The sequence below is a fragment of the Macrosteles quadrilineatus genome, unplaced genomic scaffold (assembly GCF_028750875.1).
Source record: "Macrosteles quadrilineatus isolate MER2022 unplaced genomic scaffold, UCM_ALF_1.0 Scaffold_2__2_contigs__length_208266976, whole genome shotgun sequence".
Classification (NCBI taxonomy): Eukaryota; Metazoa; Arthropoda; class Insecta; order Hemiptera; family Cicadellidae; genus Macrosteles; species Macrosteles quadrilineatus.
Window position 1 is genome coordinate 28,395,753 of NW_026542595.1, and position 15,742 is coordinate 28,411,494.

The 15,742-nt window shown below is 33.6% G+C and overlaps 1 protein-coding gene across 1 annotated transcript in view; it reads right to left on the minus strand.

Moving 5' to 3' along the window:
• Positions 1-14,068, minus strand: part of LOC128987023 (beta-1,4-N-acetylgalactosaminyltransferase bre-4-like) — a 53,099-nt gene extending 39,031 nt beyond the window's left edge. Inside the window, exons 1-4 of the mRNA XM_054407678.1 lie at positions 14,035-14,068; positions 4,223-4,286; positions 246-412; positions 34-135 (exon numbers count right to left, since the gene is read on the minus strand). Coding sequence (XP_054263653.1) covers positions 34-135; positions 246-389 — 246 coding nt within the window. The 5' untranslated portion in view covers positions 390-412; positions 4,223-4,286; positions 14,035-14,068. The remainder of the gene's footprint in view (positions 1-33; positions 136-245; positions 413-4,222; positions 4,287-14,034) is intronic.
• Between the last annotated feature and the right edge of the window lie 1,674 nt (positions 14,069-15,742).

Consider the following 15,742-nt stretch of genomic DNA (forward strand, 5'->3'; position numbering starts at 1 on the left):
CTAAGTTTGTTTACTGTTGCTAGTGTCCCTCACCTGTGTCTGCTGGTGCGGCTGCTGAGGGTGCTGTACTCTCCCAGGGATGACTCTGGCAGGACCCGTGCCGGCACCGACCTGCCGCCTCTGTACCAGCGACATCTGCAGTCACAAGTAGAACGGGCTATTTTATTTACTCACAATAAACACACAAAAGTTAATTGTAATAAATATTTTAGAATATTAAAGTTTGCTCACAAAATCATACTTACTTCTGAAACAGCCAGGATGCCAAGAGCTATGACGATCAGAAGAATGCACATGAGAGGCAGGAGTCTGAGACATCGACCACCTCCCCACCATCGTCCCCGGCCACGCCGTGAGATGTGCGGGTTGCGTAGTCTGACCACGCGCATCGCCTCCCTCCTGCATGTCGTCCCTGCAACCGAGCCAATCACAATCACAACACAACCGTCACAAACACAAAGGATACTACAACATACAAAGTCTCTGCAACATTGCACAAACAGCAAAGTGGGAGGTCAGTGTACAATCTGCAACGTGATTTACAGCCTCTGCAACATCACACAATGGGTTATGTGGATTGTCGGTGTACAATCTGCAACGTGATTTATAGCCTCTGCAACATCACACGATAGGTTACGTGGGAGGTCAGTATAAATCTGCAACGTAGCCTCTGCAACATCACACAACGGGATATAGCCTACGTGTGGACGGTTGGTGTACAATCTGCAATATGATTTACAGCCTCTGAAACATCGCACAATGCGTTATGTGGATGGTTGGTGGACAATCTGCAATATGATTTATAGCCTCTGCAACATCACACAATAGGTTACGAGGGAGGTTGGTGTACAATCTGCAATGTAATATACAGCCTCTGCAACATCACACAATGCGTTATGTGGGTGGTTGGTGTAGGTACAATCTGCAATATGATTTATAGCCTCTGCAAAATCGCACAATATGTTACGAGGGAGGTTGGTGTTCAATCTGCAACGTGATTTACAGCCTCTGCAACATCACACAATTTGTTATGTGGATGGTTGGTGTACAATCTGCAATATGATTTATAGCCTCTGCAAAATCGCACAATATGTTACGAGGGAGGTTGGTGTTCAATCTGCAACGTGATTTACAGCCTCTGCAACATCACACAATGCGTTATGTGGATGGTTGGTGTTCAATCTGCAATATGATTTACAGCCTCTGCAACATCACACAATATGTTACGAGGGAGGTTGGTGTTCAATCTGCAACGTGATTTACAGCCTCTGCAACATCACACAATATGTTACGAGGGAGGTTGGTGTTCAATCTGCAACGTGATTTACAGCCTCTGCAACATCACACAATTTGTTATGTGGATGGTTGGTGTACAATCTGCAATATGATTTATAGCCTCTGCAACATCACACAATATGTTACGAGGGAGGTTGGTGTTCAATCTGCAACGTGATTTACAGCCTCTGCAACATCACACAATTTGTTATGTGGATGGTTGGTGTACAATCTGCAATATGATTTATAGCCTCTGCAACATCACACAATATGTTACGAGGGAGGTTGGTGTTCAATCTGCAAAGTGATTTACAGCATCTGCAACATCACACAAATGCTACGCGGAAAGTCTATGTTTAATTTATATTTAATATGTGCAACGTCAAAAAATTTCCTTTTGTGTGATTCAAAATATCGCATGGTTGTGTGGCCTCTGCACTGTTCCCGTGCAATTTGTACGCGAAAAATTTCCAATTTCCAACTTGAATCAGTTTGCAAAACAGCATGATCGGATCATGGGAACAGAGTATGAATAGTGCATTGTGCATGAAGGGCCTGATAAAATAGAATTGATTGATATTTCGTCTAAGTATTTAGTAAAAATCCCCACAACACGGCTCTGGCGTAGCTTATATAAGATAAGAGTACATTTCAAATAACTTTTTTGCAGTATACAATCAATCTTGGTCAACAATCCCCTCCCCCACTCAGAACTGAGGAATGTGGCGAGCCTGGCACTCTATAAATGGGAATATGTTTACAGCTCTCTCCCTCTCTCTTTCATATTATATTGGATTGAATCCTTTTTAACAGTCATTATGAACCTTGTTTTGAAAACATAGATTGGCTTCTATGGTGATAATAAAAAATATATAATGCCTGATTTAAATTATTATTATTTTGATTTTTATGAATGTTAAAATGTACTACATTCAATTCTTCTGGAAAATTACTCTGACGGTCACTTTTTATGCAAGATATTCAGGGATTTTACAAAAGTAAAAAGATTTTATAATTAAAAGTATTACCAAATGTAGGTAAACAAAAACGGAATCACACGTGTTTTAAACGTGTCACATTTTAAAACTACAAATGATTATTTTGTAGTAGTTTCATTCACAAGCAATCTCAGAAAACTGCAGTATATTTTAGTTTACGGGCAAATACATCAATAAGATAGCTGGGTGACTGTTACTAACTATACAGGGTGGCTGAAAAGTAACTTACACCACACCCCTCCTTAACTTTTCAACCATTTGAGATATTTGAAATCTGTTTGCGGCAACCTTCTTCGATATGAAGGGCTACAATAATTATGGACAATTTTGAAAATTTTGCCCTTAGGGGTAGTGAGGGTAGGGGGTAGCTAAAAATTTTCAAATGACAAGTATAGTCGAGTTTGGTATCATTTTACAAAACATAAAAATTTACATAAAGAAAACCAAAATCGGCCCACTAATAACAAAATGGCGCCCTAAAACATTTCAAATTCAAATAACCATGAGGGTGGCTGAAAACTAACTTTTTTTCTACGCCAGTGGCATTTCACGAGAGTCACGAGAGAATAAATGTTCTGTGGATGTGCCGGGGATTGAACCCGTCCAAGCACCGAAGTCCGAGACGCTAACCACTAGGCTAGCGACACGACCAACATATAAAAAAATGGAGAAAGGACCATCACAAACGTATATTATATTTTAAATATTTGAGATATTTGAAATCGGTTTGTGGCAACTCGTTTGGATTTGAAGGGCTACAATAATTATGGTCAGTTTTGAAAATTTTGCCCTTAGGGGTAGCGGGTGTAGGGGGTAGCTCAAAATTTTCAAATAGCAAGTATAGTCGAGTTTGGTATCATTTTACAGGTCTTTACGAAACATAACAAATAACAAAGAAAATAGAAATCTGAGCATTAATAACAAAATGGCAGTTCAAAATTACTTTTAATGACCATTGTCTTAATCATATTTAGCTGCCATTTTGTTATTAATGGCCCTGTAAAATGATACCAAACTCGACTATACTTGTCATTTGAAAATTTTGAGCTACCCCCTACCCCCACGATCCCTAAGGGCAAAATTTTGAAAATTCACCATAATTATTGTAGGCCTTCGTATCGAAGAAGGTTGCCGCAAACAGATTTCAAATATCTAAACTGGTTGAAAAGTAAAGGGGGGGGGGGTGTAAGTTACTTTTCAACCACCCTGTATAAGATTTCACCCTAGCTTCCAGTTTAAAGTATACAATATATTCAGTTTATTTCGACAACCACTTTTAGATTACGAACTTTATTGCAAAATAATAAAACTCCTTCTTGTTCGGATGACAAGCAACAATAAACAATATTTAAAATTTGTATTTCATTGCTCGTGCCAATGGATCACTGTTGATAGTCTGTAGTGTTAGTTACGTCATACCAGTGGGTTTATGTGTTTAGTTGTGCTCTGCAAAATGAGGTCATCCGGAGTGATTCCGTTGATTAAATACCTCAATTATCATTCGTTATAAAATAAATATACATACATTCACAATATACTACAAGTTTCGTTTGAGTGATCTGCTCTAAGCAAACGGTAATAATAAATATCTTGTGAACATTTGCTTGCCAAAAAGCAAATGTTTTAAGGCTTAAAACAAGGTATCTATTTGTTGCCTATAGCAATCCTTTTTAAAATAATAAGTGTGTAGACAAAACCTATGCCTGGTACTAAAAATAAAACTATCAAAACACTTGCCATTGATACACACGTTCTTCTAGCTAAACATAACTTTTTAATTGAAGTGGAATTGCATGTTATCGTGACAATCCACGTATTATAATGAATAAATCATAGGCTACTTTAAATTGGACTTCTTTTTGCCCAACGTGGTAATTTGACAAAGTGGTGGTGATCGTAATCAACCAAGTCGAAACTATTGCGTTCAGTTGACCAATGACCAGACATACCCGTGGTTATCCTTCTGTGATGTTTGGCCGTGCTGTGACGTCATCAATGCCCTCTACCCCATTTCTGTAACAAACACAACATATAAAAAACATGTATAAATCAAACTAATTAACTAATATAAAGTCTAGTGGTCGTGGTTATTATGGTTGGGTTCAACTTAGTAGTTCCAGCTTTGCTGCAATTATAATTGAAGCTTTAGTATGCCACCTGTACTGTGTAGATGGTATAAACTCAAAAAAAGAATATTGCACTTCTCAATATTTAGTTCTTTATTGACTTTTTCCGGATAGAAAACTATCCTGAATTATACAATTTACCGTTAAAACCCGAATAGTGCTTTCACACGTTACCATTACGGCAATTATTACTAAAATTAATTTTCCTACGGTGGCTCTTTTCTAAGGATTTAGGCTCTCTGGCAGTTACCGTTATCGTCTATCTTTAATATCTATGATTACTTTGTGTTGGGATGATCAAATTATGTTCACTTTAATATAAATTTTATTTTAACCTTTACATTAATGTATTTAGAAGTTTGGTTATGTTGCTGGTTGTATTCACAATACACACACATGCACATATCTATCCATCTATATATTCTATATCTATCTGTCTATCTGTCTATATATAAAGGGTGGTAATAAATTCCGAAGACAGTTAAATATTTTCTAAACGACAACAGATAAATCAATAAGATTTGGTACATCAACACCACACCTAAAAATCTACTTTTTTATGAAATATCAATTTTCTGTCATATCATGGGGACGTCCCACAAGGAGTCAGAAGGAAGTCTTAAATACAAGCATAGGTTGACATGTACATCAAATTAAAGGTGTTTAATAGCAGAATATAATGCCGCAAATTTGAACCCAAACGAACAACCGAGCCAAGAATGACAGTTGTTCAAAGATTAATTTAATTAGCATTACTATTATATACTTGCTCCTCAGGGGGTACAGCCCTGAATCGGAAGAAAATTGTTAACATAAGCATAGGTCGATATGCACATCAAATTAAAGGTCTTCATTAGTAGCCTAGATTACAATGCCGTAAATTCAAGCTCAAAAGAACATCTGAGTAAAAATTGCAGTCGTTCAAAGATTCAAAATGACAGATTCAAGAAACCTTTGAACCGCTGCCATTTGCGCAGGATCAACCTTTTGAAGTGCGGTTTGCGGCACTGTATTCTACTAAAAAATACCTTTCATTTGATGTGCATATTGACCTATTCTTCTATTTAAGATTTTCTTCCGAATCCTTGTGGGCCGTCTCCCTGAAGAGTATTGTATTGGAGAGTATGTATTGGATCACTGAATATGTGTTAAGATAAAGTTTTATGCTCCGTAACTTAGTACTGAGTATTGTAGCTCTATTTACATTATTTTTTTAAATATTTAACTGTCTTCGGAATTTATTACCACCCTGTATAATAGGCCTGTATAATAGGCTAAGCCGCTTTTTGTTGATCAAACTCCTCCGTTATTATTCGCACGATATTCACGTGTGGGGTCTCAAAATAAAGGTTAAAACGTGAAGTTGTGCCCAACGGCATTAGATGTTTTATAAAGTTGTTGGTAAGGGCAACAGAGGCCCTTAAAGTTTTTCTACATAAGGATAACATGGGAGATAATTTTTATTTATATAAACATATGTATTTTAGCTGAAAATATTCAAAGTCTACTACATAATAAATTGCTGTGTATTATGTCTGTGAATGTATATTAAATTTGTATCAAGGATTGTGACTGGGGGAGTCGAGGAAATCTTCAATTTCTTGGTAGTTGTTATTCCAATTTGTTTTTAGCGTGAACACTGTAGAAAGGTGGTTAGCAAACAAAGTAGCTTTCTCTTCTGACCCATTGAGTTTAAGTAGAGTACTGGAGCTTTAGGTTGTTTTATTGTCTTAGTAACCTTCCAAAAAATTATTTATTATTTCTGTTGGAGACAAATCAACAGTAAAACCACTAAACCATTTATTTTAAAAATTTTTTGCGCTTGTTTTAGACCTCGAGAAGCTTGATTGATTTAAATGTGCTTTATCCCTTTGGTTACGTGACTGTTGCCATATTCTTCAAAGCATAGACGTCAGACGTGCGTCGCTACCACGCACGTCTGTTCCAAATGGCGCCACATAACGTTCATAATCCAGTTACTATTTCGGAACAGGCTGTACACGAGAAAACCTAGTTTTAGGAACGGCAGTACCTATAAACACTCACCAGCCGAAATGGATGGAATCAACTTCATGTTATCTACCCGCAACTTATATTTATTATAAAATGAGACTGTTCTAAACTAACCCAACCTAACCAAACTTGCGGTAACATTTCAAAATTCCGTTTGGTAGCAGAATTCTGAAATGAAACTGTTCAACCTAACCAAACTCTCTGTAACATTTCAAAAATTTCTTCTCATAGCAAATTCCTTTCTTTTTTTAAACAAATTATTTTGACGCTTTAAAATAGAAAAAATTTAAATGAATTCCATCTCACCGAAATTGAATGCGAGTAATTGATTCAAAATGGCTTCTTTCTAGGAAAAAAAAACCGTTCCCTTTGCATTATTTTGTAATACTGGAACTGGATCTTCAACGGGAATGGGTCGTGCCGTCATTTTTTTGTGCGAATAATCACTTCGTCTTTATAAATTATGGTTGCGCTTATGGTCGCTATTATCGGAGAATAGTCTAATGAAAGATCCAGGCAAGAGTTGATATCGGTATAATCTGGTCCAATACCTTTGATCACAAACAATCTAGAGGTCTGGAGTGTTTTGAGGATAAGTGAGCCAGTAGTTAGGCACGCCTATTAACAAGTAATTCATATTGTTGTTGTCAATAGATATTAAAAGCTGTCTTCCTCTAGGTTAGCCTTGATCCCCATGTATTTTTAAATTTTAAATTAATTTTTTGTGCCTATTTTTTGCCTATTTAATTTATTAAGGTATTTTGTAGGAAAATATCTTTCTAACAGTATGCGTAGATTTTCCCTCCGTTGCAAACGAGCTGATAAAAAAGGTTTTCAAGACAACTTTTTTGGAACTTGCCTATTAATATATAGGACTAGCTGTTGTACCCGTGCTTTGCAACGGGAAGAGAACACAAAATAGAAACACTTTACATCGGTTGCATATAATAGTTACACATCCGCCAACGGTTTTAGAAACAAAATTCAACTTTTATGGCCGAAATAGAAGCGTCTAAGTTATGACTTTTAAATCTGGTAAGTAGTGGATACCACAATTTTGGTTTTGACTAAGTTTAAATCTTGTGTAGTCTGATATGAGAAAAACTGACTAAATCTTTGAACACAACTTTAATATACATGATTTACCTTTATCTCCATTGATTACATATCTTTTTTTCTTTATTTTTGACATTTTCTATTTCAATTTTGAAGTTGCAAAAATACTAATTATTAAATTTAAATGAACATTTTTAAAATTTAATTCTTCTTCATATTAAATCACAAATCCTTCCATCTACAATTTCTTCACTCACAATAAATCATTAGCATAACGGAGTATATTTTATCTATGGCAAAACTAAGTCAGCTGTTATACACTTAAGAAATATTGTTGTGTCTTATCAATAATCTTTTGAAGTATTAAAGAAACTATATATATAGGCTACTATAAAATTTTTGAACAAATAATTTAGACTAATATGATTATCAACGCATCAAGGACTAAAAAATATAATAGCAAATACAGTATATTATGTTTCATTGCATCTCTGATTCTACTCTCCAAAAATATCAACAAACAACTTAATATACAAATCAGTTCTTTTAATCAGTTCCATCGTACATTGCCTTTACATTTTCACACTTACCATTGAGTAAACATTGTAACACATATTTCATTGATTTTAGAAACAAAATAACACTGTGTACTGCTTAGTTTTATGATATTTTCCTTGGTTTAATTTAATCAGTGGTGTGGCAAAACCCAATAGTAAATTTAAATGTGAATTGAAAGCTATGTTAAGATAAAATAAGAGTATTTTGTATTACCATTTGATAATTAAATATAGTTATACATATACAACAGATTTTAGAACACAAAAATCAACGACGTACAATTTAGTTATTGATGATATTTTTGAGTTTATTTTAAGCATAGGTTTAGCAAAACACAATAACTAAATTTACCTAAATATACATATAAAAAAACAATGTGATGTGCAAGTTATGTTAAGTTAATCTAACTTATGTTAAGCAGTTCGAATTTATTTAAAGTAGCTTCCAAATTCATACAAAACATCCATACATTTTAATTTTCTTAATGTTTCCATGACAATATATCAATAACATTATTTTCATAACACTTAAGACAATTTAAAAATCTAAAGCAGAGCCTGTGTTGATACAGCAATGCTTTTAGAATATATTTTTTATTTCTATAATCATTGACATAGTTTTTGAATAAATCATCTTTGATAAATTTTTAGATTAAATAAATCAACCACATAATTGTGTGAAATATTATATTTAACTTCATTGGATCAGCTGTCTTAAATTGTAAAATATGCAATTTGGCAGTTCTTCTTGTTTACATTGAAATGTCAAAGCAAATGTAAATGTAAACATTGTGAGTATTCTTATTGCAGCCATGGAGACCAATCAATAATTACTTTTAAAATCCTCAACTCAGAACTTTCAAAGCCAAAGGGGCGAAGCCCACGGTCGGTATCGAAATGTGAATAGTCCTATAATGGTCCTTGGTATGGTAGCTATATTTCTGTAAAATTTAAACCCAGTTGGTTCGGTAGTTTTTGCACCTATTAGTAATACACATACAGACAGACACCATTAGATTTTTATATAATAGTATAGATATATTAATTTTTTTGCTTGGAGGTTTTGTTTTGAAATGCTGATAACGTCTTGCAGTTTTACTTTTACAAATTAACGTTTTTCTCCAGATTTTTTACTATCAAAGAGAAAATAGAATGCATAATTGAATGCTGCGATATTTCGAAATTGCCATTCATTTCTGATGAGGTTACATAATTAATGGTTATTTTATTAAGTAATTGCGTGCTTATGTAATATATGTGTATGTGTAATGTATGTGTGCGTGTGTATGATGAAGCTGTCGTTTCTAGTTTCTTGTAAAACATACGTTTATTTTGTAAGTTACAAGTACATTATGAGTACAGTTATTAATTAAACAAGATATAAGCAGGGGTTATATAACAGAGGTTCAACTCTGTTTTAGAGGATAATAATAATGGTATACTGTACATGCTGTATAATGCACGTAAAGGCAGTATAACATGGATAAACTATTTGTTTTCATCCAAGAAACCTCGATAAGTTGGGGGCAGTAGGGTATCGTACAATAATGTTTATATTTAAGATCCATAATATTGCAAAATAAATTTAGTCTACTATTAAAAGTCATTTCCATTACAAGAGTGTCAGAAAAATCTTAAATAATCGAGTTAGGTACGAGTTATTCACAAGGATTCTTAGAAATAAAACAAAGCGTTGATAGTAAACGCAAAGGGTGGTTGTTTATTGAAGCCATCGCCAATGGCGGCCATTAATAATATTGTTACGTCATTCTGCTGCATTGCAACAAGTTGTTTCCTTTGTGCTTCAGTAACATGGTAACACGGACATGGACTGGCAACATCACAAACTCCTTGATCATTGCGATTCAGACAGTTGTATTTTTGACAGTTGTATTTTGACAGTTGTACTGTTTTACAATTTATTTGCAATGCATCACGGCGGATGGATATTGGCTTGTAAAAAATATTGTGTGTTTTAGTAACGTTGTGTTTATAATTTTAACATTATATTTTTAATTGTTATTGGCTGACAGAGTAACAGCGAGGTTAAAGTTCCCACTCCAATATTTGATGTTTGATTCCTAAAGTGACCCTGGGAATGATTGATTCTATTCCACAATCCACAGTCGTAATTGTTATTGGGCAGTGACTGGTCAGTGATAGGGCGGATTGGGCCCGACAATTCAGTATTGTGTGGTCGCCTAGGTTCAATTGGTAAATGTAATGGCTAAGTGATTTGACAACTACCTGAAGCTGTGGGCTCACTTATTATAAACCAATTAATTTTTAAATTCATTGTTGGGTTTATTGGGATAATAGTTTTAAAGAAAATATTTCGAACATTTTACCATCTGAGTTTGAAAAAAGAAACCAAATGATTCCAGATCTGGAATCTCATTATATCCTAAGGTTAGGCAATATCTAAAACCTAAAACTTAAAAATATTAATACTCACTACAACAGCCGTAGCTAGAAAATTCACTTGTCAAGTATTTTGTGTTATACTCCGTTTAAACAACCATGGCACCTGACGGATTAGGAGTCCCCATGGAAACCCTTGTGTTGCGTACTAGTTCATCACTTTTCCATATTTTCATTCAAAATTGATTTCAATATATTATAATTTTATTTCTTCTTTGTTCTGAATACAATTTCCTATTTTTCTTTCCCGTTCCAATTTCTTGACAGCTGAAAGTTATTTAATTTAATGTTTATTTACATCATATTTTTGATTATTATAAAAAAAAAATTGCATTTCTATCTTCAGTACATTTACTACACATCATTATCATTCTCAATTTTATTTTATAACTCACATACAATTTTTCATGAGATTTAAGCAAATATTACTTCTTTTCAATTTCAATTACATTATACAATCCGTATTGTGAACATCATTGTTTAATTCTAAAAGAAAGAAAGACATTTTAAAAGTGATATTTTAATCATCAAGACATGAATGAACTTAAGAAACTATGAATCCATCAAGACGGTTCCACCAATGAACATGAAATATTTATTGACATTCTTGGTGAGTTTCATCAATATTAAGTTTTTTTTTGTTTTTGACAAACTTATTTTCAGAAAAGGAACAATATTGTATATTAAACTGAAAAACTTGTCTTGTTACTTGTTTCTATAATTATACCTTTTCCCCACACCTTGGGGCCTCCTAATCCCTCAGGTGCCACGGCTGTTTGAACGGAGTATAGTACTTGACGAGTGAATTTTCTTTTTATTTGAAAACAATTCCAAATACTATTTACTAAAATAGCAAGGACAACTTATGAAGTCAATATAATTTGATTAACATTAGTACGTTAATTTATAAGCTAGATGAATAACACTCATTTAGAATACATTAGTCATTGGTGTTAATCTGCATTGTAAATTTTAACAGGCAATCAATAAATACTTCAAAACGTGTAGTTGTAATAGAAGAATTTAAAAGTAATACAATTATTAAATCACTTCATCGGTAGTTATTGTTCCTCTATTAGTTGATTACAAACTGATTTCTCGCACAATGTAGAGAGGTGAAGTTATCAGAAGATCACAGTTGAAACATTATTCAAAATCACATGTTCCAGTTTCAAACCACAAATAGTGGAAAGCGAGTGTCACCATCAGGAATACAACTCTCTGCGATGTCAGCGGCGTTGTTGGCCAACTCGCATTGTCGTTCCTAACTAAAGTAAACCAGATAAACAACAAACTGGAGCTTGTCATCTCATTGGCCGAACTCATTGTATTTATCAGGTCCGAGTTGATTAACTTCTACTCGATTGAACAACAATTCCAATAATGCCAAATATCACGTCACAGTTACTGCTACAGCTTAGCCTATAATGAATTGTGATTAAGTGTGGTAAACTCTCCTATCCTTTGGTAAACATTGTTTAGATTAGACAGTATACTTAATAGCAAATCCCTGTTTCCAAGTCCCAGCTCGCAAATCACTTTACTATATTCAAGACCTTAAAAATGCTTTTTAGGACCATGAACGTTTTAAGTCTTGATGACGTAGATGAACACAAATAAAACGTGAGTGATTTTCCTTGGGGTAATTTCATCAACACACTTTTTGTGTTATATTGTTATACTTCCAAAGAGAATGTAGTAGGCTGAATGGACTGTATCAATAGCCTATGTATCAATAATACTAAATCAATATGCTAAAACAATATTGCAGGTTAAATTAAGGTACTTAAAATTGTAATCATATAGAATTTTAAAGTAGATGTAGGCTAGGTGCTACCACCCTAGTCTTTGGTGCTACATATCGTTACGGTCCCGATTCATTTTCTGCAGTTCTAACAGCGATTCTTGTCAAAATTTATATTTTTAAAACTGTCGTTATACATGACTAGTAAGTTATTGGTTAAAACTTCAATATATATTTAAAAGCACTTTTGCTGAGAGACTGGTTTTTACTTATTGCTCAAAGTCTGTTTTGTTTTCATAAGTTATTTTCATGTGTCCGTGATATCACAATAAAGTAAATCACGTACAGTGACGACGACAAAACTAACCTTTTGTCATTTCAAATTATAGGGGTTTTAATTAAGCGGTTAGTGTATTACATATATGTACATATCAATCACTAGACGTGTGGTTAATTAATCAGTTGACATTTGTTTAATATATACTGTAATTAGGAGTTAAGTTTGTTTTTAAATCAAAGGTTTTTTGTTTTTTTAACTTTTGTCAATAATTGATATGTAAGAACAATAAATGGATTGATAATAGCTATTATGCTTCAGTGTATACCGGTAACTATTTGTTATATGAGTGAAATTGGCACCTCCAATGAGAATATCAAACTCGCACAACTCCAGTTAACTCAAGCGATAATTGAAACTAATTATGTTGTTGTTTGTTAAACGTTTTTAAAATCGCAATTCTATATATTAACCGTATGTTTAAATAGATAATAAAGTATATTTGTATACGTAAATAATTAAATTTTTTATGTGCGTAGTATTTAACGTTTTCTTTTTTTAGAAAATACATATTATCGAGGTATTTTTTTATTTTTACGTTTTAAATCAAGTCTGTCGTACCAACTAATAATGTAAAGTTTAAAAGACGTATATAAAGCAATTTGCGTTACAAAAGTACCGCATGAATCACACGTCAAGTAAATTAACATCAACCTAGTAAATTCTATTACTTCATTGACATCACACAGCAAAATAAATTAAAATAATTACATACAACAAAACCGTAGCATGGAGATTTATTTCACTGAGGATTGGCAAGAAAATTAATTAAGAGACATTTGCATATTGTGTTTGTGGTCGATGTGAAAATTTACAAAAGCAAAAATTCTTTTTAGAGTTAGTTCAGGTATTTTTCGAAGCTCATGTAAACTTAAAACTATGTTTTGAGCAATCAAACAATGCATGATATAGCACTATTGAATGTAAATTCATGATAAACCAATGATAAAAACCTGTAGAACGATTATTAGCTGAATAGCTTTAAATAAATTATTAACACTAATTTAATCAACATTGTAATCAATTAACAATATTATTTCGCTGACTTCTACTAACACATCAATGATCAGGATAGAAGCTGAGTAGAAGCGAAGGTTCCAATTACCCTATTGGAGCTTTTCAATATTCAACAAATAACTGTGTTTTCCTCTCACGCGCTCGTCTTCCTAATTCCAGTCTGCCGCGCTCTAATTTGTTTTATCGTTACATTTCCACGAGGAAACCTTTTAAATTCTGTTTAAACCCTCTAATTAATTTATTGCATTATTTATGTAAATTGTTTACAATTTTAATATCTTATTGATATATTCCACCCAAAAATCAAACCTTCAACGAAGATATCACGTTACGATTCCAGTGATAGGTTAAATTGCAACGACATTGTAATTTTGGCTTGGTTCCATTTTGATGTTAACTTAAACACTTAACTGGGACTTTAAATAGTTGTCAGTACGACAAAAGGTGGGTAATTACAGGATCAACTGGTAGATGCGGTACTGGTACTTACTGACTGTAGCGTGCTGCCGGTGCGAGGGATGGTCGACTACTGAAGATCAATAGCGGGATGCTGGATACCACCCTCACTGTTCCATCACCACCCCTCCCTACACACACACACACGCAACCCCACATACAAGCACGAGACACGTTCGTTTCTTACATCTTCCCAGACAATCAACCGCATTAATGACCGTCGTTACAGTTACTCACATCTTGTGTCGGATAAGCAAAATGTTTCGATCGAGGAGGGGATAAGATGTATGAACTAATTCGAGTTTCAACAGAAGCGCGACACCGGGTGAAGTTGTAATTTATGGGCTCGTAACATCTGCTAGGACATCCTGCTTGTGCTTCAAATGGATTTATGGTTAGGATATTTAAAGTGTGAACTAAATTGTATTTTGTAATCGCTTGGATAATACTTTAACATTCACGAGATTAGGTAGGTCTTTGTATCTCGATACACCTATGGAACTATGAAGTTAGTTTTCAAGTATTAAGTTAAAAGTACTGTATAGGGTGTATCTTGTAAACGTACTTTTACTTAGAAAACGTATACTTTAACCACTTCACAATATTCATACTTGAATCGTTTTTAAAGTATTAGATTATAAAATATTACGAATTCGATACTTTTTTTATTTTGGAATTATTATTACTTTTAAAATCCCTCCCTCTATTTTCAAAATACTTCCTAAAATAGAATCCTATAAAAGAATAAGCATACAAAATGAGTGTAATGCGGTCGAGTCTGTGAATACTAAGAGGCAAGTCTGCGTGACGTTGCATGAGAAGAATCTTTAGTACGTATTGTGGACATACTGTGCTATACATCAGTATGCAATGCTTTGGATACTGGAGTAGACATCAAATAATATAGTTTTGTAGTTTTGACAGGTATTTATAAATTTTTTTTAGTTTTCCTTTCTGTTTTCGTTATAAGGAAATGAAAGATGGTTAAAATAAGTTTAAAATAAGATGCCCTTTTCGTTTGTAATGATTGAAGAGTAGTTAGTGTTAAGAAATAAATCGGTATTTTACAACAACATGCTTTGGGGACGACTTTTTAAACTGTAAAATTGACTGCAAATTTAACATGAGAATGAAATATCTATATTACGGTCGTGGATAGTTAAATATTGTAACAAAAACGGGGTGAACTGTGGAGTACTTAATCTTTAACTTTAAAATGGGAATGGGAATCCGTAGAAAAGGGCAAATAGTTCATAAATCAAACCGTATAAACGTATTTAAATCATAGACCATCTTAAAATACTTTCATTAAAAGTTATCATGCTTAACCAACTGTAAAATATGTAAACAATCGCTAAAGTGGAATTAAGGGGATGCGACTCCTCCAATGGTCAGTTTTGGTCAAAATTAAATAATTTTCTTTTTGAATTTTAAATTAATGTAGGCTACATGTTCATACAAATGTTTGGGTGAAATTTCAAACCATTTTGAACATTATTTCCTATTTTTTGGTTGTTTTAGTATGCTGGCGTATAATCTAGCACTGCACCAGCTGTTTGCTGTAAACGCCATTTGCCGCTTATTATGTTTTTCCCCGTTTTCGAACACAAGATTTTGAATGCCTTTTGACCCATATAAGATAGACTTTTGACATTTTTGCCACTTTATTTTCATAATTAGCAGCTTTTAAACTATGGGAATAATTGTACATGCTATATTACTCATTTTAGAAAAGTTTTAAA